Here is a 27,865-nt window from a genome sequence, read left to right as displayed (position 1 = left end):
CAGTGTGTACTGTGGGAGCAGGAAATATACTGGACGCTCACTATTCATGGTACTTGTGTTCTATAAAGTCACCACAAACACCGAACGCCTTAGGGAATCCTGAACCACTGCCCTTCAGGGAAATACAGGGTGAGGGTCTTGTGAGCCTCTGGTCACCACACCTTCATCATGCACTCGATCTATAACCTTGTGCTGTGTGAGTTTCTATTGAAAAGACATTTGGTCTAATACTGTTGATCCATTAACACTGAACTCACGGACAAGAGAGCTTTAACTCATTCCTGAATGAAGCATATGCGTCTCTGCAAGACACACATGAAGGCAGAGTGCTTCTGATTGGTCCTCAGCTGTGAACATGCACATGGGTGAGGCCAAAGCTTTGCTGCTGGCAGAATATCTATACTTGAGCACAACAGTCCCCAAACAACGATTTGGGGACTACAAGTACATGTATATGAGTAGGTAATTCACAAAAACAGAATTCATGAATAATGAACAGCTGAACCTCTTAATTCAAACTACTTGGAATTAATTCTACAATCTTGGATTTCAAACTACTATTTGCAAAAATAGAGTGATGATTCTCAGGCTATCTGCTGTCTTGTAAGCCCTTCAGGAAACGACGGCACGCCTTCATCTGACGTACTTTGGACATGTTACATACGAGGAGAGCTCAGTCCTTGGGAAAGGACATCATGCTTGGTAAAGTTAAGGGGCAGCTACGAAGAAGAAGCCACTTGACAAGATGGGCCGACACAGTGCCCACAACAGTGGCTCAAACACAACAGCTCTTGTGAGGATGGTGTAGGGCCAGGCAGAGTTTAGTTCGGTTGTGCACAGGGTCGCTAAAAGCTGGAAGCAACTCGACATCACCGTCCAACTGCAGCTGCAACAAATCATTGCTACAGACTTTTCGGAGGGGAAGGCTGGGAGAGTGGAGCCCTCCAGCACTAAGTCTAACAAAGGCAACCACTTCTGCTGTCGCTTTCTTCATGTGGTGTAAATAGTCTCTCTCTCTCACACACACACTCCAAAACTCACTGCCATTGAGTCAGTGCTGACTCTGAGCGACCCACCGTGGGTTTCCACTCCTGTAACTGTTTATGGGAGTAGAAAGCCCAGTCTTTTCCTGTTGAGCTGCTGGGGGTTTTGAAAGGTGATCATGTGGAGCTCAGCCTAACGTGGAACCACTAGACCACCAAGACCACACACACACACACACACACACACACACACACACACACACACACACACACTTTGAAGTACCAAGCAAATGCAACATTATTACCATTGTGACAGGAGACCTGATGTCTGGCAGGAAGGGTTTGATCCCTTGAGGGTCCCATTGTTCTGGGTAGACTGTACAAATTTAAACGCAGCAGCAATTTTTCTGCAAGGCAAATCAAAGTTTTAATCATAACTCAGTGTTTATGATTTATATCACACAAAGCCACTTGACCAAGCATTTATCCAACAATGAAATAGTTTGCCCTTCATTTTTTAAATGCTAATTTCCTTCTGAAATGAGGAAGCTGTCCTTAGTGAAATGGCTGTCATTTACAAATTTTGCCCAAGTTTCTTTTGTTTATTTACTATAGGTATTTGCTTGACAGGTGTGCTCTTAGCTATATTTACAAAGTGATAGATAGTTAATAAAAACTTTTATTTACTTTAGAAACCTGTGTTTGTGCTTCTCCACAAATTTAAACTTTCCTTGGGTTGCTATGGGCCTGAGCCAACTCGATGGTACCTAATAACGACAGCAGGTCTAAGGTGGATTTGGCGCAAGCTCAGCGCTTCAATTTGTCAGGCGAAGTCAACCTAATTCTTCTTATTTACATCTTAAGATTGCTACCGTACTGTTAAATGTCGAATCTAATCTGTCTAGTACAGATGATAATTATTTTTAGGCCATTTTATCCTGCTGGGATTTAAAGCATTTACCTGATTATATTGCGTTTTCCTAGGTATCTGAAATTTTGAAGGCAGACACTAGAAGGGAATGAAAAAAAAAACGCTGAATTCAATTATTCACGCTCTTTTGTTTATTCAAACTGCTCACCCAAATATATGAAAAGTATTACATTTCCTTTAACCTTTTAATCAACGATTACTTCTAGGTCAGTTGCCCTGTAGGTACTTTGAAGGAAGAATGGTATAATGAATTATTGTGAAGGTGCTGGGACACAGGTTCCCAAACCGATTTGGCTCACTATGCCCTTTTCAGGGAAAAGAAACACTTACTCAGAGCCCCCCCCACCCCCACCCCTTAAAAACTTTTTCACTCTTATAGTCCAAATCCAGGCTAAAGTGTAGGTATCTAGTCCTGTGGCCCCGCTGGGTGGTTCAGTTCTCCACCTCCACCCTCTCCACCCACCCAGTGGTAGGATCCATTTTAAGAAACACTCTTCCAAGGACAAATGGTTGAGTGCACTCTGAAACTCACTCTAAGATGCTGAAGAAGTCGGACACTTCTGGACCGGGTGCTCGTTGCCAGTAAGCAACCAGGGTACCTGAAACGAAAGAACGCATTGCCTGAGACACGGTGACGCCCGATGTGCTCTCTCTGCTAACTGATTCGGGAAGAGTGCGCTTTACCCTCTGAAATCGTTTTAATGATGTGAAGGAAACACATCAGGAGACTTCGGGTTTCCGCTTGATCTAACTTGTCAAAGCGAAGCGTTGAGCCTATCAAAGACAAGGGTCTTGGGATCTATGGAGTTAAAGAAGCGAGAGGGATTGAGTTAGAATCGGAGCCGGTGACCTGTCAGGATGGTGAGTGAGTCTGCGCGGGAAGCTGTACCTTTTCACAGTTGTCAGTCTTCTCACTGCTCTTTTCCGTGGTGCTTGGATTCGAGTCCAGACTCGCTAAGGATGCTCTGGAATCAGCGTGGTTTACTGTAGAAATAGCTATTGATGAAAATGCTGCAAACACAAGCCATAGCGCACACATGGCGATGAGATGTATGAGTACCAAAATAAAATAAAGGTACAATGATACACCAAAAAAAGGATGTTGATTATTGAGGTGCTCCAAGTACAAGTGAAAGATTAACATGAGAATCCTAGACTAGAATTAAGATAGACATCGCCCTGCCCTGCCCCCCATGGACAATGCCTGATTAAAAGTAGAAAACGCAGAACAGAATTTCAGAGCCTCCTGGAATCCCAACTTTACAGAGTCATGGAAGTTGGATGAACCTCAGAAACAACTGTCCTGAGATAATCCTTAAATCTTCAACTAAAAACTATCTTTAACCCAGACAACCTTTCATGTAATCAGTACAGCAAGGTCTACGTTGAGCATTTTGCTTTTAACAGAACTACCCACAGGGGACCAAACTGCCAAGAACACCTTCAAAAAGATGGACGAGGGGGAACTGAGCCGGTAGAAATTGGAGGAAGCACTTTGAGAAGGAATGTGACTGTCTAAAACTTGAATGACGGGGTCAGTATCACTCAACTGTATCTGCAGATACAGTTACCGTGGGGTGTGTTCTCTGTATCGTCTCAAACAGGACAACTACAGAGTGAAACCAATCTTAAGAAGCGCTGTAGTATGACTGTGGTGCTGGCATTAATGACTTATGAAAATTTAGAGTGAGATAAAGAGGGAAACCCTCCCAAAAGTAATATTTGTTATTTTTCTTTCTTTTAAAATGGATACCTTTAGATAAGATATGGCTCCTGTTTTACAAATGCCTTAATAAAAGTTCATTCGTATGCTTTGGGGGAAGAAGTTGCAACTGTGAGTAGTCTGGGAAGAGTAAAAGAGGCATTTCCATAAAAGGTCTTAAAATAGAGGACCTGATGCAAAGGGCTTAAGTGGAGAGCAAATGCTTTGAAAATGATTAGGGCAAAGAATGTACAGGTGTGCTTTATACAATTGATGTATGCATACGTATGGATTGTGATAAGAGTTGTATGAGCCTCTAATAAAATGTAAAAAAAAATCATTGACATTGAGAGCAATTCTGATTTTTTAAAAGTGGTTCGTCATGACAACTTTAAGACTGTCCAGAATGAAGCAATCGGATTACTAAATTCCAGTAGAATGGTCCTAAAATCACATTTAAAGAAGAAGAAGAGCTACTTGAAAAAAGCTGGATGGCATTCAAAAGAGTATGTCAACAGTACGACTTAGGTGGAGCACTTTGCTGTAAAGGTTATTCATGATGAATTATGGATAGGACAAAATGGACAATGATCTACAATGCAAATACAAATGATCTACCATGTGAACAAGAACAGTCTCAGGCGGTCTCATGTACCTGCTATAGAATTTAAAACATCTTTAGAGAATGATGTATCCACAGAGTTTGCATGCTTCATAGCTGTCTGGATCTGAAATCCTCCATTGGTGCTCAGGTCATCTCGAGAGCCCTGCGTTCAAAGCATAGGAGAGATGGATGGCAGTTGCGACCCGTCACCATGGCAACTGAGTAGTGCAGTAGAAGCTATCTTTTAGGTAGGCTAAATGGCCATAGTGCTTGTTAATATATTCATGGACTATTTTAGATATTCTTTTCCAAGATTATATATTATTGTGACTAATAACTAGACTTTAAATGCTTCCCATATGCTAATGAAATGTTCCGGAATTCCCATTCTTCGTGTGGTTTGTTATGATCCACACAGTCAGCTGCATTTTCATGATCATTAAAACACAAGTAAACATCCTTCCATTTGGCTCTATTCTACTGTATGTAGAGTAGCTAAACCTGGGAACGGACTCCCTGGCACTTAATGACGCCATCAGCTAAGGCTGATGGCAAACATTTCTCAGCAAACCATTTCACCCTCATGTTTTATGAAGGAGGGCGATGGATGCCGGACGACGGTAGATAACTTATCCTAAAGTCACATAGCCAGTACCCAAAGCATAGCTCCTGACCGCTGATCAGTAATGTTTCCCACAGTTATGGATGCAATAGCACATGCATTTGTCTACGATTTGAAAACTGGCCACGGAGCCCTAGTGGATGTTGTGTGGTCATATGCTAGCTCCGTGGAGGACAGGGGCCAAATGGGCCGTGTCAGGTCTGTGACTGTAAATGCAGCATAGGACTAGGCTGACAGCAGGTGGCACGAAGGCTGTGAGAAATGAAGGAGGAGTCCTGGATATGCAGGGCCCCTGGTGGAACTAGAGTGCTGACAAAGGTGGGCAGAAAAGAGTTTTTCAAAACAGTGGAGAATGGACTATGAGTAATGTGACTAACCTGGAACAAGAGGTACTAATATCTCACTTCCTAGAGAAATAGGTATTCTGACTCTTCATGACCCTGCAGGTCAGAGTAGAGAAAACTGACCCTTTGACTTTCTGAGGCTGTGAACCTTTACCAGAGCAGAAAGCCTCATCATTCTCCCAACGAGCGCTTGGTAGGTTTGAACTGCTGACCTCCCTGTTAACAGGCCAAAGCATAACCCATGCACATGCCCCCAGGGTTCCTGGCACTGATGTGCACATCTCAAAATACCTTACAAGAGTGTCAATTAATCGCTAGCTTTCTCACAGTTGGGAGAAAATGGTCCTCCAGGGAAAATATGCAAAACAAAAAATACTGTTAAGATATCATTTTGAAATATGATGCAAAGTTACCTGATTAGATGTATTAACGGTAAAAGGATACAGGTCCTTCAGGTAAATCCTTGGCATGTTGTCCAGAAGCATGCCGTAGAGGGGCATGTATAAACTTGCTATCTGGGCCTGTTTTTCCTGGGTGGAACAGTAGCCAAAAGAAATCATTCACAGACAAATCAATAGGCTTATAGGTTTTATAGGCCTTTAATGCAGCGAGCCATTAAACCGTGATTAGGGAAGGGAGAGGAGGAGGTCACTTACGGGTTCTCTGTATCGATCATCAAATGAATGCTTCGCCATCAGATTTTTTAAGACAGCTAACGCTAAGTGCCTGATATCTTGGTCTTCCTGTAGAGCAAAGCCAACTTCTCGGAGCAGAATTCCAATTAAGAAGTGTTTGCGGCAAAATTCATTTGTGACCGAATATTCAGGCATATCTTTTGGAAGAGAGTAAAATGAAACAAAACAACACCCAAGTTGTTTAAAATCAAATGATCTCTTTTAAATGAATACACACTTAGCAACCAACTACTATCAGCTCCTCCCGCTACTAAGACAGACTCAGTAATAATAATCTTTCTACAGCACTAAGATGTGTGTTATGTCCTTACTGAGTATTCAATGTGAGAGGTGGATATGCTGTGCATAGAAACATAAACACAAATAACATATGATTTTAACAGATACAGTCTAGTGTCACTGGAATTGGGAGGAGAAAAATGTATATTTTTTGGCCCAGAGTAATCACAAAATGTTAATCAGTAGAAAACCCTCAAAGGTGGGTAGACTGTACACATGCATATAGTGTGTGTGCACGTGCACACATACACGTATTCAGAATAATATAACCTGGAGTAAAGGTGGAAGTTCAGGAACCTGGATATCAGTGGTCTAATTAGATTTATGATTAGTTAATTAAAGATCAAATGCTTCAAGCCAAAAATAGGCTTAGTGAAATAGTAATAGTTAGGGGTCCCAAATGGGGAAAAACAAACAAACAAACAAACAAACAAAAAACTTGGACACCCAAACTAGGGCTAGAGAAAAAGTTTATCCACACCACCTTAAGTATCTGATTTGTTTCAGATAAACATAAAATAAAATAGATAAATAGTATAATCTTAGTATATGAGATATATAATAAGATTGAAGTTATTAGTGTCATATGTATATATGAAAATAACCTCAATCTCACAAAAACAGTGCAAATCAGCTTTTGTTTATCAAAAGAAATATACCATTAAAAACTAGTTACATTGAGTGATCACATCATTATAAATTTTTAAAAATCTCAAATGGTGAGCAGCAAACATGTAAGAATTCAAATTAGAGCATCATCAAATAGTGAAAAGGAGAAAAGTTTAGGAAAGCTTTGGGATATCTTGAGTACATGATATTAAATACATGTTTTATTAGTCTCTGAAAAATGAAAATGTACAGACACAGCTACCAGCTCATTGGATTTCTCTGTATGAATCTTTTTTTATTTTTAATTAATAAATCTTTTTATTGGGGCTCATACAGCTTTTATCACAATCCGTACATACATCAATTGAGCAAAGCACCCTTATACATTCGTTGCACTTGTCATTCTCATAATTCACCTTCCACTTGGGTTCCAGGAATCAGCTCGGTTTCCCTTTTTTTCCTCTTCCCCTTATTTTTTTTTTATTTTAACAATTTATTGGGGCTCATTCAATTCTTTTCACAGTTCATACATATACATACATCAATTGTATAAAGCACATCTGTACAGTCTTTGCCCTAATCATTTTTTTCTCTTTTCTTCTTTTACATTTTATTAGGGACTCATACAACTCTTACCACAATCCATACATATACATACATCAATTGTATAAAGCACATCCATACATTCCCTGCCCCAATCATTCTCAAGGCATTTGCTCTCCACTTAAGCCCCTTGCATCAGGTCCTGTATGAATCTTTACAGTCTAAATAATCCAATTATTAACACTTAGATCACGTAATATAAATACCATCACTTACCCAATGCGTGTAACTCCTGCGTGGATTCTGACGGTGTCAAAGGATCTAGATTCCATGTAAACAAATGAAAAGTTTGAATAAAGACAAACATCCGCCCACTTATTAACAAACATACACCATTATACTCTTTAACTAATCCATTTCAGCATTTATATATTGTTCTAAAATGTAAATGAATCCTTTCAATAATATTGCCTTGCTTTCTAACAAGCAAGGTTTAGGTGGTGTATTTACTTTTCTAAAAAAAATTATGTCAATAAACAGAACTATTTCCAGTCTTACCTTCCTACATGAATACTGATTTTTAAAATGAGGAATTGCATGCCATGAAAAATATTGTAAATTTCACTTTTTACCACATCAGTTCCACAAACACACTAGCAAGTGCTTTAGCTAAGCTACTGACAACGAGCTAACAGCATCAACGTTAACGAGCACAAGCTTAGTTTTCTTCAGCATCTTAACCAGCTTAGCTCATAGAGCAGTAGCTTGGTACCGGTTTAGGAAATATAGCCAAATACAAATAGAAAACAAACAAGATCGAAACAATTTTCTTATTCAACACTGCAGGGCTCCTGTGGCAGGGGACCCAGCGAAGAAACAACACACAAACGGTAACACAAGCAAACAACGTGTTCACTTCGCAGGAACTGAAGGGACCCGGGAATGACTACCTGGGATGTTTGCTGATCGTATGGGCAGGCACAGAGGGACAAAGTGCTCGTGCTGACATACTTCTTGAAGAAAATCAAACTTATACTGGCATAAAGTCTGAAAAAGAGACAAATGGAGTGATTGTTATTTACACCTAAGACAGTTCATAAAACTGCTTTTTTAAGTCTGGACTTGAATCACATCTGAAAAGAAGATGCCACAATAAAAGGTTGCTGTCCTGTCTAACGCGGTCAGTGCAGTTAGGCTGTCTGGTGTGGGAGACAGAGCGAGGTCTCCCCAGGGAATGATGTCCTTGGAGAGGGGCTTCTGCTGAGCCACATGTACAGAAGGTAGCAGCTGCCATTGAGCGGCTTCTGACTCGCCACGGCCCCGTGGACGTCAGAGCACAACTGTTCCGTGGGGTTTTCACTGGCTGCATTGTGAGGCACGGATGCTTCATATGTACAGAGCTCTAAAAATACACTCAGTTCACGGACGGGCCACGAAAACCGCAGTCTGTGATTCAGAGCAAAGAGCAACCATGGTGCACAAAGCCCCAAATAAGAGGGAGCGTCTCACACTGTGTTGTTCTCGAGGTTCATGATTGGATGCCACCTCCCTCTTACCTGCCCTTCCAACCAGGTTTGTCTTTTCAATATAGATTAGGAATGCGCTAAGTGTATCCCAGATATAGTTTAAGATAGCTGTCATATTTGCTAAAAGAATTTACAGAATACATTACAGTGGGGGGGCGGGGAGTAAGGGTCTTTCTACTTCTATTTCTACTAGAGCCCATGTGTGTGTGTAAAGCCCAGGCGCCCACACGGACCGAAAGCGCACAGGCCTTGAAGGCATTTGCCAGAGAGGGTTCAGAGGGCCAGGAAGCCGTTCCCAGAGCATGTCCACCTCTCTCCACTAACGGAGCTCGAGTTTGGAGAGGAAGAAGCCCGAAGGAAACCATCAAGCTATGGGGTCAAGGAATCTAGCACTCTGTAGGATGCAGAAAGTCATAGTTGATTCCTAAACCCTGCTGATTTCTCTAAGCATGGGTAAATATTTATGATTATGATTATGAGTATGCTTCTGAATGATTATGCTTCTGATAAACATGATTATGCTTCGGAAGTTTCGGGTCACGTTCTACCCTCTGGAAATCGGCTGTGTTCACATGGCTTGGAACTCTCTTGACGACTACATCCTTGAGACCAGAAGGAGCCCTATGCTACAGGAAATCGTTGGTATTTATTAGGCTACACGGATTTTAGTTTAGTGATGGTTTCATGGGGTCGTATGGGTTCAAGGTTCAAAGGTTACTTCTGGACATCAGTTTTGGAAGTACCCCCTCTCAGTGGATTCACAAGTCTGTCTCCAAACTACGTGTGAAGCTCTGTTCCACACTTTTCCTTCTTCTGATCAGGGTCCATCTCTTAGGTCATTGATTAACACATGGAATGTGAATCTTAAGCAATGTGGAAAAGGGAGACGTTGATCCCAGTTGATTAGTGTAAGCAGCAGCAATGCCCAGGTTTCTTCTTGGGGATGGTTTCTGTGTTCTGGAATTGACTTTCCGCCTGCACTTTTGCTAGCCTGGCTCTACACCTATAAGTGATATTTTCTCTCCATACCTTTCTAATAAATCGCCATTTTCCCACATTGTGGTCAGTTTCTGTGATTTCTCAACCCCAAAGGACCTTTGCCTGTTTTCCATGGTCATTATTGCTGGGTACTTGCTTAGATGTTTCTTTGTAAAGGAGAAGCTGGATGGTGGAAGTCAAGTGAAAGCAGCTGGGTTGATGATTGCCTGGGGGCACGGGAGAAAAGGTTCCCAAGTTGACTGTGGTGAGGACTGCACAGCCCTTCTTAAGCGAACTAAACTAACGAATTGTATGATATGTCAATTAGAGCCCAGTAAAATTCAAAAGAAAAAAAAAGAACCTTAGCTGACAATTTTCATGATCTGCTCCATTTCCAGTATTACTTGACAGCATGTGACATTCTATAGTTGAATAGTTCTCAGACTTAAGAGTGCATGGGAATCTCCAGAAAGCCTGACAAAAACGTAGATGCCAAAGCCCAGTAGCTCTGTCACCACGCAATGGCAGTGTCCTGGTCTACCGGCTACACGGTGAGACCAGCTGCGCTAGATTCACCATTCCCTCACAAGGGCTCACGCACACCCTAACCCGGGTAGGGTCACTAACAGTTCCAGCTTTCCCAACACGGAGAAGTTTCTAGGGAAGCGAGACTTTCAATTAGAAAAACTAAGATAGTCCCTGGCCCTCCACAGTGGGACCATAAAATGGATCTATCTCTCTATCCCACTCTCTTCTTCTCCAGCCATGGGAGCATTTGGAAAGAAGCGCATACCCAGCAGATGCGCCGTTTAAAAAGTTTCCATCAGATTGTTTGCACATGTATAAAGGTGTGGGCTAATGTCAGGTGGGTACCTCCACAGAGCAGTTCCTTTCCTCACAGCATCACGGGTGAGGAAGCAAGGAGCCAGCTGCCTGGGTCTTACCTTTAGGTCACCTGAGGAGAACATGCTGATGTAATTGTTCACCATCTTAAACACAAAGCCACGATCCAGGAATGTAAAGCAGCGCTGAAAATGGACAAGAGTCTAAGTTCACATGCTTTTTCATTATTTAAGAATAATTCAGTCACAGACCAGTCCATGTGTATTGCAATAGAACAATGCCCTAGTCTGTAAATCTACAGAGACAGACTGCTTCATCGGTCTCCAACGGACTGGGTAGTGGGTTCGAACAGTTGACCTTGTGATTAGCAGTCAAACTTACAACACAAAAACAAGAGCCAGGCTCTTGTTCTCATACAGATCTGGATATATAGTGGAAATAACAGTTACTTATCTGTTTTCTTTTTTGCTTATATCACACCTTTTCCCTTAACCCTATCTCTTTCACTTCCTACAAGCAAAGGAGAAGCAATAAGAGGGATAAAAACCATCAAAGAAAAGAGCTTACATTCAGGTTGAGAAGAAATATAGCATAACATTTGAAAATGTTTAACGGATTGAAGAAGAAATTTGGGTGGGCGGAAGCTCCCCAAAGATGAGTCAGATTGATTTCCACCTCCCTCCATCATTTAACTTTATATAATTAGTATTTACTTCATACCCACCCAGGATCTCCCATAGAGGAGCAAGTTCTAGGTTATAGTTTTCAAGAATTAGACAAAAGAAGGAGAGGAAGAGAAGCATTATTATTTTTCATAGGAGCACATTTATTTGAGCATCTTAAATGATACCAGAATTCTGCACATTAGTTTTTAAATTTTGATTCTGCACTTTTTCTCTTCAACATGAATGCTTGTAACCAAAGAAATATACCTAAATTCCGTAAGCTCTAGTTTAGTAAGAAGCTGCTCAGAATTTTAATCAATAATTTCCATTTTATGTGATCAGCGCATTCGCTTTTCATTGCAAAAATAGGAGTTGCAGATGAAATAGCAAAAAATAGTAAATTCTCAGAGGATTGTCCTAAAATGACCATGTGGCATCCAATTGACATCTGATGTGACTTCAAGGAGGCAGCTAAGCTCATGACATTGCTCCAGTGAAGCTTCTCCTGATAGCCAAATAGTACATAGCATTTCTTTAGCTATTTCCCTTAAAAACATTTATACGCACTATGATTCGACCATGCTGAAACAGCAAATTTTATATAACTTTCACCTTTCTTCCATTAGTCTCCCAAATAGGAAAAAACAGATGGAAAATATGTCAAGCAGGAAAGAGGAACAGATGAACGTAATCAACTAACAGTGCTGTTTTCGACTCTTCATCGTAAATAAATATCCACTATATCTGAGGCTCAAATACAACTGTTCCCTCACAGAACCCTACCTTCAGAAATCGGGCAACGCTGTGATTGGCCCTTCTTGTCTCTTCAACGGAGTCTTTGCATTTCCATATCACGTGGTCAGATAAGACCATGACAAGAGTATCCAATTCATGTTGGTAAGATTCAGGAAATCGTTGAGCCCGTGGAAGCTAAGGAAAGAATGCGTTGTTTCTTTATACTATGCAACTTAAAACACTTAGCCTTGGAAATGAAAACCCCCTAGGATAGTTCTTTCATTTCATAACTTGTCAAATAAAAAGAGTCCTTGAGAAAACTGCAAAGCTAGAATGAGATGGAAGGGCATTTTAACTTGAGGCCACAATCTCCATCCTCTTCATTTGATTTCCAGTTGTATTGTGCTGAATACGCTTTAAAATATTTTATTAAAAGTAAACTATAACATATCAGAAATTACTCAGGCACTATAGAAGCGTACAAAGTAGAATGCAAGCATTTTCTATGAATTCCATCAACTTAATTTTCCTCCCTATTCTCATAGGAAATGACTATTATTAATGGGTTGATGAATATTATTTCAGGTGTTTAGGAGTATATTAATTCTGTTTACTTTAGTCATCAATCATTATGATGCCTTTGCTCAGAGCCTTCAGTAAACGACAACAAAGGATGAAGAATGGAATGAGTTTAAGTACTGGTTGAAGTGTAGATATAGTAAGTGGCGAGTTCCAACTTATCCTAAAGCCATGGTCCCAGCAGAGTTAGCTGGTGCCAGTGGATATCATATTCAAGGTACTTTTGATATGATTCAGAATTGCTTGATGGAGAGATTACATAACTGTCATTGGTTCTATCTGCTGAGAAAACTCTAAATACGCAAACTCGGTGCCATCAAGTCAACGTTGACTCACGGTGGCCTTGTGTGGGTCAGAGCAGAACTGTACTCTGAAAGAACTCACCCCTGGAATCTTTCAGGAAGCAGCTGAGCATGTTAGAAGTTTATACCGTCCAAGGACTTCCCTCAGGAACTCTCTGAGCCCAAGAACCTACTCCTGTTTGGACTCCTGTAGGAAGCTGAATTTTCCAACTCAATCTCCACTTGAGGAATTTACATTGCCCCCTCTCCCCAGACAGAAATAATTTATTCATCGAAATAAGTTGCCTTTAAAACTCAGACCCAGATACGTTTTCACTGCCTACAGAATTGCACAATTTGGAGTTAGACTGAGCTTCAGATTTCTTAAATTCAAAGTATCCAAGTAACAGTCATCAGGCATAAAAAACATGAAGGTGGAAGTTACAGGAGCTATACAAAACAAAACAAAAATATAGTAATTTATGAGTGGCTTGATGGAGTTTCCATCAATAAAGTTGGTTTACCAGGATATCACTGTATAGGCAATTTGAGGCTCTTATTCCCTTCTTGTGCATGCATTTAAAATATATTATTGAAATCAAGTCAAATTAAAAACAAATACAAGGGGAAAAGTTCAGAGAAAAATTCCGTGATATTTTAATTCTACCTTTTTCATGAATGTTTTTAAAGTTTGCTCATAAACTGGACCAGCTTAATAGTAGATTTCATTTCACACCTAAGAATATTCTTCCCATTCAAATATCAAGTGATAGAGAGGGTGGCAGATATCAAGTAGAGTTCGGAGCAGGAAAGGACTCAGAGGCAGGTTTAGGGTGCAGGCAAAGCTCCTGCCACTTGGTCTCCATAACTGTGGTGATCCTCTGGGACTAGAGGGATTGGTGAGGGCAAAAGGTGTCACCAGGAATCTCTGGCAAGCCCCAAGGGAAGAATAGGAATGCCAGGCCCTGGAGTTCTAGATTAAGACCATGCTTTCTACAGTGAAAACTTAGCTATCTCTTCATACATAGCTCTTAGTAGGTTACAAGGGCTCAGAAGAGACAGAGCGCTTGACGATGGGCCCTGTGTGACCATGTATCTGGAAGTTTCCAGCATGGGCTCTGTGTTTTGTCATACCCCTCACCCCCCAGTCATGGTGCTGAATGTACTTGGCAGTAGGTTAATGAAGGTGCAAATATCCGTTTGCTATCAAGCCCAAGTAAGGCTGCTGTTGGCAACCATCCTGTTGATTTTGTGACTCATCTTGATGCTGTGTGATACAGCAGAACTTCCCCCTAGAGCTTTCTAGACTGTAATATTTATGGGATCGGAGTTTGGAGTCTTTCTTTCATGTAGCTGATGGGGAAGGTCAACCTGTCATTTAGCAGGCAAGGACTTCACCGCTGTGTTAAGTACCAGGATGTGTTATGGTTGTTGGGTGCCTTGAGTTGATTCTCACTCATAGCAACCTATAGGACAGGACAGAACTTCTCATTAGGCTTTCCCATATGGTCGTCTTTCTGAGAGTAGCTCCCTAGGTCTTCGCTTCTATAGGGCCACCAGTGGGTTTGAACTGCCAACATGTTTGTTCTCAGATGAGCACTTAGCCTCTGCATCACCAAGGCATAGGTAGGACCCTCTGGGTATTCACCATTTGCACAGTTACCCTTTCCACTTGCACCTATGACCTTATGGGTGGGTGAGCGCCCTTTATGATTTGCTGAACAAGGAGAGAAAAGTCTGTGTTTTGTTGAGATGGATTGGATTGGTATAAAGTAGCAAGTTGAAAATGGACAGCAACTGCGTTACAGCGACTCTCAGAAGCGACCCTATGAGCAGTGTACTTGGTTAACCCTCTAGTATGAAAAAATAAGTGGTTCAAGCTAAGCATATATAAGGGCTCCCAGCTAGTGACATGGCTTCAATGTCTGATGACAGGGAATAAGTGAATTACTTTACAGGAGGCTAGGAAGGCTGGGGTATTGAGGAGTGGAAACAAAGCGTGAAGAGGTCTGTACGTCCGAGATGAGAGATGAGGGAGAGGGCAACCATTAATGGCTCATATTTGAGGGAACCAGTCAGCTCCACATAGATTCCCGAGGCCAACTGCAGTGATTGCAGATGGGGCTTATTCAACCTCTCCCCTCTTCTAAGCTCCCTTTTAGCGTGTGAGAGAGAGCCCTCTGAGAAATGCAGAGGAAGAACAGATGCCCCATTTGTTCACTATGTGATACCAAGCGTGGCAGTGGGGTGTGCACAGCTTAGATGTCCCAAGGCAGAATCTTCTGGGAAGAGCATCATTAGCTGCCGTAGCACAGGGGCCATGCTAATGTTCATGCCCAGGCCTCTCTCTCCTGACTGCTCCCATCACTGGAGAAACACATGGGATTTAGAGCCAGGCTGTTTCTACCCAACACAAGGCTCCCCTGTGCACATCTTTTGCTCTCAGGCTGCCCATTCCCGGGTCCAGCTCAAAGTATCCTTACTATGGGGTTCTCTCTGGCAAGCCCTCTTCCCATGCCCCTTCCATTCAGGCTAGACCTTCCCAATTCTTCTTTCCTGTCCCTTTTATTCTACCCTGCCACTTCTCCCAATAATGCTTTCTCACTTCTATTTTGGTCTTGACATCCAACTCAGAAGGGCTAACACAAAAAGCATGGAACGCAATGGCTACCGTTTACAAGGTCAATAACAATGGAGCCAGGGCACGTGCATTCAGTAGCATAATTGATAGAACAATATGGTTACCTCTGCTCTTACCTGGATTTTATTTGTGTCAATCAAGTGCTGTGCCATTGATTTTAGGATAATTGCAAAGAAGAACCAGGAATGCTGGGAAGGGGTAGGGACAAAAAGAAAGTCAACATTTATGAGGCAATGATAACATCATGCCAATTCACTTCTTTGCAATCTGCAATATTATATGCCAATCTTAACATGGCTTCTGCGAAACTCATGATCAAGACAATAATAATTTTCTCCAATATGGTAGGAAGCGATGTATTAAATTCCCAATGGTCAATACGAAGGCGAGAAAGTTTAGTGCTTTAGTTGCCTTTTTAAAATGTTTAAATTACAAGCGGCCATCTAGCTCAGAAGCAAAGAAGCCCACATGGAAGAAGCACACCAGCCAGTGCGATCACAAGGTGCCAAGGGGCCAGGTATAAGTCATCATGCAAAAAAAAAGATATATGTGTGTGTGTATATGTATGTATCTATATGTATATGTGTATATATACATATATATACCATATTAAATGAAGGGGGAAGTGCAGAGTGGAGACCCAAGGCCCAAGTGTCGGCCAATGGAGATCCCCTCATAGAGGGGTTTAGGAGAGGAGATGGGTTAATTAGGGTGCGAGATAGTACCGATGAAGAACACAGCTTTCCCCCAGATCCTGGATGCTTCCTTCCCCCAACTACCATGATCCGAATTCTACCTTGCAGGGCTGGATAGGGCAGAGGCTGTAAACTGGTACATATGAGGGCTGGAGACACAAGGAATCTAGGGTGGATGATACCTCCAGGACCAAGGGTGTGAGGGGCGATGCTGGGAGAGTGGAGGGTGAGTGGGTTGGAAAGGGGGAACTGATTACAAGGATCCACATGTGACCTCTTCCCTGGGAGAGGGACAACAGAGAAGGGGGGAGGGGAGACTCCGGATAGGGCAAGATATGACAAAATAACGATGTATAAATTACCAAGGGCACATGAGGGAGGGGGGAGAGGGGAGGGAAGGGAAAAAAAAAAGAGGACCTGATGCAAAGGGCTTAAGTGGAGAGCAAATGCTTTGAGAATGATTGGGGCAGGGAATGTATGGATGTGCTTTATACAATTGATGTATGTATATGTATGGATTGTGATAAGAGTTCTATGAGTCCCTAATAAAATGTAAAAAAAGAAAAGAGGAGAAAAAATGATTAGGGAAAAGAATGTACAGATGTGCTTTATACAATTGATGTATGTATATATATGGACTGTGATAAGAGTTGTATGAGCCCATAATAAATTGTTAAAAAAAAATAAAAATGTTTAAATTAAACAAAGTGGTACATTATTCAACATGGCTGACGACGTGTCCCTCAAATTTGTCTTGTAATTCCGACCCCATTTGGAAGTTGGTTGCCTTTGTGGAGTGAATGTGGTAGGATCAGTGTGTTTTTATGTCCTTAAGTTTCAATGACTCTTCCAAAAGAAACTACAAGAGAAATGACCTAGGAAAATCAATGAAACCTATCACTGTGAGCGATACCTATTTAAACAAATAAATGACCACCTCTGCTTTTAGTCACAACAGTGCACACAAATAGACACCAATGGACACCCAAAAGCCGCACCAATGGGCAGAAACAAGCCAAGGTCATGCAGGCGGTACCCCACTGGGTCACGGTTCTTTCTGTTATAAATGAGGCCCCCACGATGCAGAGCCAATTCAAGTCAATTAACAGCAATTTCACTTTTTTTTTTTTTACCTTCAGGACGTGCTTTATGACCGTGGAGTCATTTGACTTCAAAAGGCCAGTCACATTTTTAGCCAGTTCCTCATGTACGGTTCTCTCCTTGTATGTCCTGGTCTTGAACACGAACTGAAGGAATCCAAAAAGTGAATGATGTTAAATGATTTTTTGGGGGGGCTTATCATCAAAAAGTGGTACACTAATGATGCATTTCTCAAAATGATCTGCTCATGCCAGATTTTGTTAGGAAATAAATAAAGACCCATTTTTAAGAGTAGGGCCCACCTGTTCCTATTCGTACTTTACACTGCTAGGACCTTGTGTGCCTGAGCGCTCCTCGAAATTCTTATCATAGACAGCGAGAGAAAAGTCGGAAGAGATCAAGTCAGCGCGCTCAAAGAAACATGGACAGCTTTGACCCACCTACTATTAGGACGCATTTTCCCTGCTCCTTCCTTCCACTCGTAGCAGGTGGCCTGGTAGCAATTCTCCCTCCTGAAAGGGGCAGAGCACCCACTCCAATAGGCAAGTGGGGAAAGCAGGTACCTTCCAGAGGCCAGCACGGAGTTCACCGACAAGCCCAGTGTCTACCGTCTCATGCTTAGACACATCTATCAAGGATTCCATGACCATCGTGGTTGCTAACACATGGTGTTCCGTTTTTGTCCCCAAAGATAGGTTTTGAGTGCACTCCATGGCTTTAGGTTTCAGGGTTTCTCCTTATCATCAAGGACACCAAGATCAATGTATGCACACGCACAGGTTTCAAATATAGTGTGCGTGTTTGGAATGATATACTTTTACATAAGATCTGGTTCATATCGAGGAAGGGAATTTCTTCACAATTTGGAATTCAAAGTAATTGAGAGTGATGGCAGGTAAGAAACTCACTCGAAACACAAAGGACATTCTACTTGGATCTAGAATCAGTTCTTGGAGCTTTCTAATGCGTGGGTATCTGAGCCATCCTGATGGGACCCCGGCTTCTCCAAACTCATCCCGGAGCAGGGCAAAGCAAATGAACACATGAGACTAACTAAAATCAAAGAGCAATGTGATGTTCTCCAAATTATGACTTGTGAAAATAAATGCATCCTCAACCATCAAATCCTATGCACGGTCACTAAACCTCAAAGGCATTTTAACTAGTTTCTGGCATATTTTTAGCTTTAAACTTTGGTTAGCACATATCAGTGTCACAAATCGCTGGAAACAATGACATCATTACATTGACTTCAGACAAACAACGTGGAAAAAGACATAGTGCCAGTGTGCAGTGTGGGTACTGTTGATGGGGTGAGTTGGCATCTAGCATCACTGAACTTGAAATGGTGTTTATTATAACTGAATAAACATCAATTTTCTGTAACATCACATCTTTGAAGGACATAAAAGCATATATTAGTTCCAGTTCATCCATCTTCATTATACTGCTCAGTGGGTAGTTGGTGGAGAGCTTCATATCTATCCATTTGTGTAATTATTTTTCGCAAGTTGGCTAAAAAAATCAAAGTCCTTGGTCAAAGTCAGAGTGTCTACCATGCACTATAACAGTTGTCCAATCACAGAATCCTAGTCCTTTCATGGGATCCACTGAGCCATCTCTTTGCTCAAGCTAATTATTTAAACTTAGCTTAGCATAATTCACAATAAAATTTATAAAAAATAACCTTGGGTATTGTTAAAAGCTCGAAATTTGCATGGGTAAAATTCTTGATTTGACCCACTTCAAAGTCAATCAAATAAATAAACCTTTATGCTAAAGAAAAAGAGGATCCCTGGTGGTACAGTGTGTTAAACATTGGGCTTCTAGCTTAGCGGTTGGTGGTTCAACCCCACTCACAGCTTTATGCTTGAAAGATGAGGTTGGCTGCTTAATACAGATTTACCAACTTGAGAGTTCTGGGAATCCCTAGCAGTCCTTTGGGATTCAAGGACACGGGGTTTGATTTTTTGGTTTTTAAATATTTAACAAAAACCCTTGTCATTATATCTTAGAGCTACCAGTTAAAAAATGAAGGCTCTACTAGGCTGTGTTTCCAAAATGCCTCATCATGAACATCAAGGATAGCGTGTCTGCAAGCCGATCTGAGATGCTGTGGGGTCAGGCCTTGGCTCTCATAAAAGCAGTCAAGATGCCAAAGGACTTATAATATAGTTTTCAATTATTCCACCGGAAAGAAGCAAATCATGCAACCTTTGATAAAGTCATCTTATACTAGAGTATAAGATGGAAAATGCTTATTTGTGGATGTTTTGTTTTCTCTCTTTTCCTTTTCAGTCACCTTTCAAGAGTGAATTGATAATGTAGTACAAGCATGGAGAAGGTGAAAGTTCTCCAGATGAATCTATGGGGAGTCAAGTCATCAATAGATGAAAATGCAAGCTATGTCCCCACTTTAAACAGACAGCAAACCAAAAGGCATTTGTCGGTGGCACTGATTGTCTGCAATCGATAGGTCCTAAATTACCCTTTAGCTAAATTAGTGGGCAAAATTTTACCAAAGTTCCAGTATTGCTCAGTAACTGATTAACATTGACAGGCTGAGCTATTTTAGATAAGGGCCCACACTCACACTTGGGCATTTGGGAAGACATGTGTAATTTCTCACAGGTAGATAAGTATATAGAAATAACATTCTTGTGGGAAAAAATAGATAAGAGTTTTATTCCAGAATGCCACTAGCCTCGGGAGCTTATTAGAGGTTTCTGGCATAAAAGATCCAAATTCTTCTCTAGTGACTTTTCTAGAACCTGTGAAACTTTCCTTTAACAATGTAAAGACTAAAAGGTTATATGTCAAAAATTTTTAGTTTTGCATACAAATTAAAATGTAGGACCTCTAAATCTTAGAAAGGTGTCTTAGGTGATGAAAAGGGTTAATGTGCTCACACACTAATCAAATGGTTGGAGGTTCGAGACCACTCAGAAGTGCTTCAGGAGAAAGAACAGGCAATCTTCCCCCCAAATTCAGCCCTTGGGAACCTCATGGAGCACATGTCTACTTTGACATCATTGGGTCCTCACGTGTCCAAATCACCTCAGAGGCTACCGGATCTGGGTGTTCACATTAGGACGTAGTTTAAAATATTTCCATTGATGTCAGGTTAGCTAACTTCAACGCATTCCAGAAGAGGATCTTTCGGCAGGAACTTTGACTAGGCAAACATCATCACAAGTTCACTGGCACGAATGGGAACAGAAACATGTCTGAGGCAACACTGGAGAAGCAGTGCACACTGATGGGATGGATGGGCCAGTGCTTCATGCCACAAGGTAAAAGGCTTCACATACCAGAAGCAGGTACAAATATACAGTAACTGGGGAAATGAAAGGACGCCTACGAAAACAATAAAGAGAGCTGAGAAAAGGTTATGGGAGAAACAGAGAGCATTCAACAAACCAACAGGGATAAAAATCCTTCCTTAAATTCACACAGGAATTTCATTTGCTTGGAAGGCTGACTTCTAATGGAAAACCCTCGTTGTCTCCTCTCCTCTCCTGGTCTCTCCTCTCTCCCCAATACTTAGTCATGCACATATTTACACATGATTAAAAAGGTTAAAGAATACATCCTGCCGATTTCGGTGAAGAGATGGGAGGCTAAGGAGCTAAAGGGCTTTGTCAGGGGCCTGGGTTGTACACGGAGTTTGCACGCAACTAATAACCTAAGGCTGGTTTGGACTTGCCCAGAGACACCAGGAAGAAATGCCTGGTGACCAAGTTTTGTAAAGATTACAGTCAAAAAGCCACTTATAGAGCACTTTCACACTATGAGTCAGATTCAGCTCGAAGGCAATGGATGGTTTTATTTCCTTTCTTTTTACGGGAAATGCTTCACATCACTGTAGATGGCACCATTCAGTTAAAGGGAGAAACGTATCACCTACTAAGGACAGAAGATGAGACAAGTCACATAGTACATGGGGACAGGGCCAAAGGTCAAGTGGCCATTCCATACCTTTATGTAGGACTGCACAGAGTGTTCCAGCTGCTCTTCATGACACTTGGCCACAATGTCAGTCAGAACCCTAGTAAAGCAAAATAAACAAATATACCTTTAGAGATCTCCCAGAGATGGCAGCTGGGAAACCTCATTGAGTCAGCCATTTGAGCCATTGATCCAGCTGAACAACTGCAGTCCATGCTGTCTGTCATTCAGTTACTTACTCACAATGACTGATTCCCAATCAGTCACTCACTCATTCACTCACTCAATCAATTAAAAAATGCCCTACCTATGTCCATGACTTTAATTACCCATCATACCTACTTGCCATGCAAACTTGGCACTTCTAAGCCTGGCAGTCTATAGAGAGTCCTTAGGCTGCAAGAAGACAATGGAAACTCTATGTCTGGGTTCAATGTTCTGATGATGCTCTGTGAGTTTGCTTACATCATCTTTTAAAACAGGGACCCAATTGAGTGGCCTGATTACACACTATAGACCCTTCACCTCTGATCAAGCATCACATTCCCTTTGACAGGAGCTTGCCTGCCAACCAATGGGCATAACACGTGATTTTAGAAAGCATTAAGGTTGAGGGGTAATCCTGCCCCTGCCCTCCTCCACCCTCCTTTTGACACTGGACCAGGGCTTCTGGAAGCAGTTATGGTATGGGATGATGTTTTTCTCTTATGGGTATTGCCAGCTGCCCCATTGTGGCTCTTAGGAATCTCTCCAAATGTCGCCAGATGTAATTGCTGATGCTTTTTGGAGTCTTGTCATTGAAGACACACACAGTCGTGCTGAAATGAGTATCTGTGGGAAGCATGGATGGAGGATTCTCCTGGGTCCAGAACCTGGGAGGACCTTTATAAATTCTTCAGCCTCCCAGTACTTAAGAAGCTTTCCTTTAACGTTTAACATACAAAACTGAGTCATGGTCCAAAAGAGGGACATGGTATGGCTGTGGCTACTACAGTATTGAGAAGAACTTCAATAGCCAGGGTAATATTTTGATTCATCATGTTCCGCACCACCCCCCCACTGGTTAATAGGACAAATACATTTTTAAAATGTGGACTATATGATTGAGTACTTACTTCAGAACCCTCTCTCTCTAAAGGAGAAACTATACCTCCAAGTCACCAACCAGATGAATAACAACAGAATTTAATTCAAAAGTAGTTAAATAAAACCGGAATATTGAAAGGAAGGGCTGGAGGAAATGGCATAGCCACTTTGGAAAAGAGTTTTTTTGTTTGTTTTGTTTTTCATTTTCTTAAAAGCAAAGAAATGAAACGTGTAACTACGATTTGATCTAATAATTGTCTCCTAGGCATTTATTACAGAGAAATTAAAGTGTCTGGCCATATAGAAACCCAGACACAAATATGCACAGCAAATTTTAGTCCTCAGAGCCAAAGCTAGGTGCCCTTCACGGGGTGACTGGCTAGGCAAAGGGGTGTGACATGCAGTGCGCTACCTCCCACTCTAAAGGAAGGGACTCTGGATAAAACAGCCTGGATGAATCTCTAAGTAAGTAGGCTGAGAAGAAAAAGTAAGTTCCCAAGGATTTCATTACTACATTACTCCAGTTACAGAGCATTTTGAGATGACAAACTGATAGACATGGAGAACAGAGCAGTAGTGTCCAGGGGTTGGGGAGGGGGTGGATAAAGAGGAAGGATGGGGGAAGAGAGGAGTGGAGAGATTCGACAAGGTCCACAGCAGAGACAGATCCTCGTGGTGATGTGAATGCCTTTCTCTTGCTTCTATAGTTTTCCAAAATGTAAACATTAGGGAGAAGTAGGTAAAAAGTCCTCGAGAATTCTCTGAACTATTCCTTAGAAATGAACATGAATTTACAATTATCTTCAAGTAAAAGTTTTATTAAAGGACCCAATGGAAAAGTTAAGCAACGAGTTCTAGATCTGAGGTCTTGATCTTCAATGCTTATAATAGATAATTGTAAAATTATGTCATCAGAAAATTATAGCAGATACTTATATAATTACCTAATTATCTAATTTCAATTAGATGATAAGGATTTAAGTGTAACGAAATGCTTAAACTCAAGACATGTATTCTAGTGGGGTAAACATACACATTATTAGACTGTACGGCTTATTTATACTTGCTGCTCTATGTAACCACTGGTTAGAAAACCAATTTTCTTGGTGATGTTCTAGGAATACCTGGTCACAGGTGTACTTATTTCATCTTCCTCATTCTGTACCAGGACCTTGAAGAGCTGATTCAAGATGATAGGCAGAAAACTCATGATTGCATGAATCTTTTCCACATTCAATAAGTTCTATAGTAAGTGAGAAATGAAAACAAACAATACAAACAGTGATTAAACTGAAATCCTGATTTTCTGCCAGGTTTGAGAACCCAAATATGATCACTGTTACACATACAAACATGAAGTAGATGCTATCACGTCAATTCCAACTCAAGGCAGCCTATTTGGATCATTGTTGAATTGAGCTCCATGGGGTTTTCAAGGGAGTATTTTTCAGTAATTATCTGCTAGGTGTTTCTCCAGAGGCATGTCTTTGTGGACTTGAACTGCCAATGTTCTGGATAGCAGCAGAGTGTTTTAACAGTTCACGCCACCCAGGAATTCTCTGGGTCCTGAAAGCACTGCCATTGAGTCAGTTCTGACCCCTAGCAACTCTGTATGGCAGAAGTGTAACTTCCCTTCTGGTTTTTGGAGGTCATAATCTTTCCTGGAGCTCAAAGATTCATTTTACTCCTGAGGAGCAGTTGGTGGATTTGAACCACCAACCTGTGGCAGGAATCCAACACATAGCCTAATATACCACCAGGGATCCTTTGGGTACCGCCAAAACAGAAAACCAAACTCACTACCATCGAGTTGATTCCAACTCATAATGACCCTACTACACAGGGTAGAACTGCCTCTGTGGGTTTCCGAGACTATACTTCTATGGGAAGAGAAAGCCTCATCTTTCTCTCATGGGGGAGTTGGCGGTTTGGAACTGCTGACCTTGCAGCCCAATGTGTAACCACTACCAGTGCTCCGGCTGGGTACAGAATCTGGCCTTTATTTAGTCTCCTTAGCATTTAGCCTGGCAGAGAGGTATGGCAGCAAAAAAGCAAAGACTCTCCATTTGACTAATTTCAAGCCCACGGATTTAATTTTCTTTTGGTTAATAAGATTACCAAACAAATGGATCTTTGTTCATTTTTGTCGCTGACAGAAACAATTTCTGGAATTGTGAAATAAAACCATTTTCTCTCTAAATCAATAAGGTAGCTGGACTCTTCCATCATTTTACATTTGGTTTGCTGGTCATTTCTACTTTGGAGACCATAGCAGCATCTCCTCACATTACCTTACAAGAGCGGATGAAATTCGAGGAAGGGGACTGAGACATATTTTTCTCTCTTTTTTGGCATTGTTTAAAAAATGTGTTCACGTGTGGATCCTAAAACGAGAAAAAGAAAGAAAGTATATCTGGTGATGCATGAACTTTGTTACAATTGCCATGATGGGTTGGATGCAAGCAGTTCTTGAACAGAGATGCCTCCTACTCTGTGAGCGAGAGTGTCCACCTTCTCACTAGATGTTGTGGCTTTCCAAAGTTTCAACCGGAATTACCAAGCTCATTTCCCTCCTTTTTCATTCCCACGGGCTTTATTTTCCTTCTCAACCACATGAAAATAACTTTCATCTCCAGCTTTTCTGATACCCCAGTTAACTGGTGAGGTTCATCACACAGATGCAGCTGAGAGCTGGCCAGCCTGTGTGCTAGACCGGATGCTGACAGACCCTGAATTTATCAGGTAGGAGAGGAAAGGATGCACCCACCTGAGTATTCACTGTTGATACAACAAATGTTGATACTTTGAAAAGTGGTTTGCCACCATCAACCCACTTAATGTCACTTGTACTCTGCTGCTGCTGAAAAAAATAAGGGTTACTGTCACTATAGCAATAGGAAGGAAAGAAACTTCGCGGCTTACCTAGTCTGATGCTAATTTTCTGTTCCGAACTCTTAATTTTACGTTTCCAGGGAAGTGAAAACTATGAACGAACTTGAAAAAGCTCATGAGGGTAAAGAGCCCACGGCCTTTCATTTCCATTTCCACAAACTTTTGGAAACCCCCTCCTAAAAGGTGCCGATGTATGTGACTGCACGGGGCAACAAGACTACTGTTGCTAGCAGAGAGTCGTTTTATTAACAGGTCGTGTCCAGTAGCCACACGGTCAAGAAAAGCTTGGGAAGAGTATAGGTACCCGAAGTTATCAACACACTGGACACCCAGCCTTGGACCGGCGTATTCATCCAAATGGCAGAACGAAAGCACCTCATGTCATGTGCTGCTGCCGTTGTTGGGTGCTTTGAGGCATTTTGACAAGTGGGGACCCCATGGGATGAGGAGAACTGCCCCACTGGGTTTCCCAAGCTGTCAGCTCCATGGGAGCAGGTCACTCCACTCCGTCTTTCCTTACGTCCCACAGAGGCACTGGGTGGGGCTGAACCTCTGGACGTTTTCTCATCGCTTGCACCTTCACCCATTGCCACCCTAGGGCTCCTTCCCCTGTCATTTGGCGGATGCATTTCTGTCCCTTAAATTACACACGATTCCATACCTTTCCACTTGCAGAATCTTGAAAGCTTAAATAATTAGGAGGCAGGCTTGTTGCTACTGGGATGTTATACTCCTGGGAAGCTATCTGATCGCGCCTCTTCAGAGGGAGCCAAGCAAATCCCACTGCAAAGGGACAATAAGAGAGAGCTTCTGCTTACTGGCTGCATGCTGAGCAGCAAAAGTATAGTTGGCGGTCACTGATGAACAGTACGCTTCACCCCTCCCTCCACCCACCACCACCCACAATCTATTTCATACGTCAGAGTTCAATCCCAACCATGACAAGGACAGGTACTTCCGATGGCTGCCCCCCAATACCTGATGTCTCCAGCACTTCCTTCTTTTTGGCATTAGCTTTGGCATTGATGTCACAGGTGACATGATAAAAAGAAAACAAAATATGGTGTTTCTCATGCAGTTGTGTTGGCAGCTCAATTTTCACCTGCAAGGAAAGACATGCTCACAGCTCAGATGAAAACCGTTTGCCCAGGGTCAGGGCAAAGAATCTTAATGGAAACCCAGCCACTGGTGATTTCTGAGAACATCTCCAGAGGGACTGAATTCACATCTTGTTGTTCTCACACCTAAGGAACATTCAAATCATCCGCACTGTTGTTCCCTTAGTGTGCCTGTAATTCTGTTTAAAGTGACTTAGGGTTAGAAGGGTGTGATGGACAGGCTCATGCCCCTTCCAGCCTCCATCTGCTTCCCTCTCTCTCACAAAACAACAGATGCCCACACCCTATTCCTCAGACCTGTGACTTAGTTATGTTCCACAGGAAGATGGACTTTGACGATGTGAGTAAGTGAGGGGTCTTGAGATGGGGAGGTCATCCTGGACTATCTGGGTGGGCAAAATGTAGTCACCGAATCCTTCCGAAAGAGAAGCAAGAGTGTCAGACAGGAGATGTAAGGGAGATAGAAGCCAAGCTTTGAAGGACACAGTTCCTGGGAGGGGGCCACAAGCCAAGGAATGCAGGCCAACTCTAGAAGCTGGTAGTGGCCAGCAAACGGAGCCTCCCCTAGAGCCTCCAGGAATCAGCCAACCTACGACCCCTGTGAGATTCACTTTGTACTTCTGCTTTCCAGAACTGTATAGAAATCAATGTGTGTGGTTTCACATCACTGTCTTGTGGTTATTTATTCCTGCACCAACAGGGAACAAAGACAAAGAAGTGTGACTTCCTAACTCTCACTATCATGTAAGCAGAGCTCATGTTGTCTTCTTTAGGTGACCAACACCTTTCAATATTGCTCTACTGTGGGCTGCATTAGTTCAGACTTGGTTTTAAATTGAAGCATGAAATGCAATCACTGTAGCTTGCTTGTCTGAAGCTGTTAGTAACGTAGCCAATTTGGATGCAGCAAATATCATTGAACCACTGATTTTTTTTCCAATATAGTTATAGAATAATGGTGGAACTTCAGGCATCACATGGACTGAGTTTGAATCATCACAGTCCTGGCAAGCATCCTTGGCAGGGCCTATTGTCTGTCCTCTCTGAGCCTCAGTCCTTCATCCTTAACAGGAAGATCCTAATGGTCACTAACATAGAGAACTGCTGTGGACTGCGCGGGACCATGCCTCTATGCAATGTGGCATGGTGTCTGGGGCAATAACCAAAAAGACAATACTGAGAATTAGGCCGGGCCGGTCTGGTCCCATGTCCACTTAGATACGGTGGCTCAGGAACACTCAAGCTCATGACATCTAGTCTCACTCACTGGAGATGGCCATACTTTGTTATTACCATTACGACATAAAATGAGGCCATAGATTGGTTAAAGCCGAATAACATATTCTTGGTTGCACTGACTAGTGAAATAGAAGGAATCATTAGTCTCACCTGAAAAGGAGGGTATACAAGAACCCCTACTGGAACCCTGGTGGGTATAATGGATTACAAGTTGGTTTGCTAACCA

At 42.0% G+C, this 27,865-nt stretch overlaps 1 protein-coding gene across 1 annotated transcript in view; it reads right to left on the bottom strand.

The window, feature by feature from the left end:
- The window catches only part of DOCK10 (dedicator of cytokinesis 10), a 161,789-nt gene that overhangs the window by 36,196 nt on the left and 97,728 nt on the right, over nt 1-27,865 (bottom strand). The window contains exons 20-39 of the mRNA XM_075529295.1: nt 26,261-26,384; nt 25,944-26,065; nt 25,158-25,250; nt 24,682-24,774; nt 23,515-23,633; nt 21,335-21,404; nt 17,389-17,502; nt 15,677-15,748; nt 12,108-12,254; nt 10,761-10,844; nt 8,263-8,359; nt 7,589-7,633; nt 5,843-6,018; nt 5,600-5,716; nt 4,272-4,383; nt 2,804-2,925; nt 2,599-2,713; nt 2,447-2,513; nt 1,945-1,992; nt 1,289-1,390 (exon numbers count right to left, since the gene is read on the bottom strand). Of these exons, the coding sequence (XP_075385410.1) occupies nt 1,289-1,390; nt 1,945-1,992; nt 2,447-2,513; nt 2,599-2,713; nt 2,804-2,925; nt 4,272-4,383; nt 5,600-5,716; nt 5,843-6,018; nt 7,589-7,633; nt 8,263-8,359; nt 10,761-10,844; nt 12,108-12,254; nt 15,677-15,748; nt 17,389-17,502; nt 21,335-21,404; nt 23,515-23,633; nt 24,682-24,774; nt 25,158-25,250; nt 25,944-26,065; nt 26,261-26,384 (2,039 nt within the window). The remainder of the gene's footprint in view (nt 1-1,288; nt 1,391-1,944; nt 1,993-2,446; nt 2,514-2,598; nt 2,714-2,803; nt 2,926-4,271; nt 4,384-5,599; nt 5,717-5,842; nt 6,019-7,588; nt 7,634-8,262; nt 8,360-10,760; nt 10,845-12,107; nt 12,255-15,676; nt 15,749-17,388; nt 17,503-21,334; nt 21,405-23,514; nt 23,634-24,681; nt 24,775-25,157; nt 25,251-25,943; nt 26,066-26,260; nt 26,385-27,865) is intronic.

The sequence above is a fragment of the Tenrec ecaudatus genome, chromosome 13, assembly GCF_050624435.1.
Source record: "Tenrec ecaudatus isolate mTenEca1 chromosome 13, mTenEca1.hap1, whole genome shotgun sequence".
NCBI lineage: Eukaryota > Metazoa > Chordata > Mammalia > Afrosoricida > Tenrecidae > Tenrec > Tenrec ecaudatus.
This window is presented reverse-complemented; position numbering and strand designations above follow the sequence as displayed.